General features: G+C 49.9%; 1 protein-coding gene across 1 annotated transcript in view; it reads left to right on the plus strand.

The window, feature by feature from the left end:
- The window catches only part of MYRF (myelin regulatory factor), a 57,727-nt gene that overhangs the window by 18,374 nt on the left and 36,498 nt on the right, over nucleotides 1–2,855 (plus strand). Inside the window, 1 exon segment of the mRNA XM_014948765.1 lies at nucleotides 2,815–2,855. This exon segment is cut by the window's right edge and continues 6 nt beyond it. Within this exon segment, the coding sequence (XP_014804251.1) occupies nucleotides 2,815–2,855 (41 nt within the window).

Below are 2,855 nucleotides of genomic sequence, written 5' to 3' on the forward strand. Positions count from 1 at the left end.
GTTTTCTCCCTCCTGCAGTTTGCTGGTGCTTGGTTTAATGGGATGTCAGGGTGCGAAGAAGCTTTGTCATGTGCTTAAAACACCTCCAAAGTCACTGTCCGCTTCCCACCCCTTGGTTTTCTTCTACCCCATGGCCAAGTGGCTCCAGGAGTTAGTCCTTCCTTTCTGCAGGGACCTTGGCACCCTGGGGGGACACTTGAATGTGCAGGTTGATGCAAACATACCTCCAACCATGAGGCAGAGGCTGTGAGAACAGATGAGCTTTGGTCCTCTTGAAGAAAAGGTGGGAGGAGGTTGGTTTGGTGGGGCTGGGGACCAGACTGTGCGTTTCTCATGGGCAGGGAATCCCAGCAAAGAGCTTCTCTTCAGTGCAGTGGCTCAGCTGCACCTTTGGTGACCTCCAGTTCCAGTTTCTCTTGGATGATGGGCTTCAGCTGGGCATCAGCACCTGGCTCCATCCCAGGTCTTGATCAAACCTGCCTGAGGGTGCTTTGTCGGCACAGGTTTGGTGCCCGGGATCCTGGGGAGGTCTCAGGAGGGGACATGAGTTTACCTGATCTTTCCACCAGTGTTTAAAGGCCCATGATGTCACTCTCCTGAGCAAACACAGGCTTTTTGAGAGCTGTTGAGATCTTCTGGTTTAACGCTGGGATGGGAGGGAAGGACTTCCAGGCAAGAGAAATGTTGAATTTCCCCAGGAGGCTTCATTACCCACTTCTTCAGGGGCTGCCTGTGAAGGCCTCAAATTCCTGTTCATCCAGGTCGTTCACTCACATTTTCCCGGGAGATTTTTCACAGGAGAATTCCTAAATTCTTTCAGGTCCTATTTTATCTTCAGCGTGACATTTTCTCTTCAGCCTCTGCTGTTCTGAGAAGGTTCTCTCGCCTGTAAAATCTGGAGTACTGAGATCTTTCTGGGCACGTGATTTCTTGCTCACACTCTGCCAGCTCCTTTCTCATGGGCTGAAGTGGGTGACCATTCTTTCAGTTTTCCATTATTTTTTTTCCCCCTACGTTTCTTCACTTGCAGGATGTAGCTGTGGAAGGGTTGGATTTTGCTAAAGAAGCATGTTCCAGGTGAAAAACTGCTTCTCTTTACAGCTTCTTTCTCTGCTTGACAGCTTCTGCAGGGAGAATAGAGAAGCTGGAGTAAGAGACGGTTGCCATTCACCAGACTCAGATCTTTGCCTTCCACTTGCTTGCTCTTTCTTAGAGTGCATTAAAATGTTAAAAATAAGCTGCTAAAATGGTGCCAACGCTGACTATTCTCATAGTTTTGAGAAGGCACTTAATCCTCTCCTGGTGGCTGAGTTCTGGTGAGCGTGGTGTGAAAACCTCACCGCTGTGGTCACCAGTGTGACCAACCCTTCCAGTTTTCTCACCAACATGTGTTTTTTTCCTTAGTAAAATTATTTGTATTATTTCCTTTGGTCAAATCGCTCATTTCTAGTCATTCTCCAGGGGCGTTGGGTGAGGTTCAACCATCTTGCTTTCCTTCACACACTTTACTTTTTTGCTCTTCGCCTCCAGAAATGTTTCCACAGAGTCATAGAATTGTCTAAATTGGAAGGGACCTTTAGATCATGGAGTCCAACAGTTTTGGTTCTAGTTAGAGCACCCAGAAGCCCTCTTTATTGAGTTCTGGCCACCTGGAAGCCTCAGCAGCTGCAGAAAGGGAGGTAGATTTGCATCCCCCTCCACACAAGCATTTCTTTTCGTGGTGGTGTAGTCAAATCGCCCCTCATTGTGGCGTGGCTTTAGTATCCAGTTCCAAATTGGGGAGGAGAAAGTCAGGATCGCATTTGAATGTCCCTTTTTGTTTATTTAAATTTAGAGATCAAAGTCTCCTTCTGGTTTAAATTGAAATAAAAACCCAACAACCAAGCAAGTGCCCCCATGGAAAGTCTCAGGGGTGATGCTGGTGAGCTGGAGGTGTTCAGGTCATTCAGTTGTCTCTGCTTTTCTCTAGTCGTTCCCATGCTTTTCTCTGCTCAGGATGGAGAAGAGCACAGCAAATGTCTTTGCATGGTGGTACCCCAACACAGCGAGGAGACATCTTTGGTGCCTCTGGCCCAAGCTGCCTGTCCTGAGGCCATCTCTCTGCTGGGACTAATAGAGGAGACCAGGCAACGCACCAAGCTGGGACCCCATGCCCCGTGGGATCAATACCACCCTTGGCTTCTCAAGGCTCTGGCAGTCTGGTTTCTTGGCAGGGTGTTGTGGCCCACAGCTACGAGGAACTCTGGCATCATCGAGAGGGTCTTCTTTGCACATTGTCAGGCACTTTTCTTGGGCCATTCCCAAAATCAGTGAAATTTGGTGAAGTTCAGGTGCTTTCTCTTCAGCTTTCCATTTCCAGGAAAGCTGGGGAGGGACTTTTGATGAGGGGAGCCGGTAGGAGGAGGGGGAAAGGTTTGACACTGAAAGAGGGGAGATTGAGATGAGATCTGGGGAAGAACTTCTCTGCTGTGAGGGTGGTAAGAGCGGGGCCCAAAGAAGCTGTGGCTGCCCCATCCCTGGAGGGGTTCAAGGGCAGGTTGGAGGGGGCTTGGAGCAACCTGGTGTGGTGGGAGGTGTCCCTGCCCAGGGCAGGGGGTGGGACTGGATGATCTTGAAGGTCCCTTCCAACCCAAACCATTCTACAACTCTATGGGTTCATGAAGAAAGCCATGGCCAGGATGGATCAGAAGAGGGTCCGTGCTGGTCACAGGCTTAAGACACACAGTCCTGAAGGTCTAACAACTACTACTCTTTCTCTCTTTCAAGATCCTCACCTCCTCCGGACCATGACCCCCGAGAGCATGTGCCACATGACTCCCCCTTCTCGCCTGGAGCATCCTCCTCCACCTCCGCCT

The sequence above is a fragment of the Calidris pugnax genome, unplaced genomic scaffold (assembly GCF_001431845.1).
Source record: "Calidris pugnax isolate Ruff unplaced genomic scaffold, ASM143184v1 scaffold107, whole genome shotgun sequence".
Lineage (NCBI taxonomy): Eukaryota > Metazoa > Chordata > Aves > Charadriiformes > Scolopacidae > Calidris > Calidris pugnax.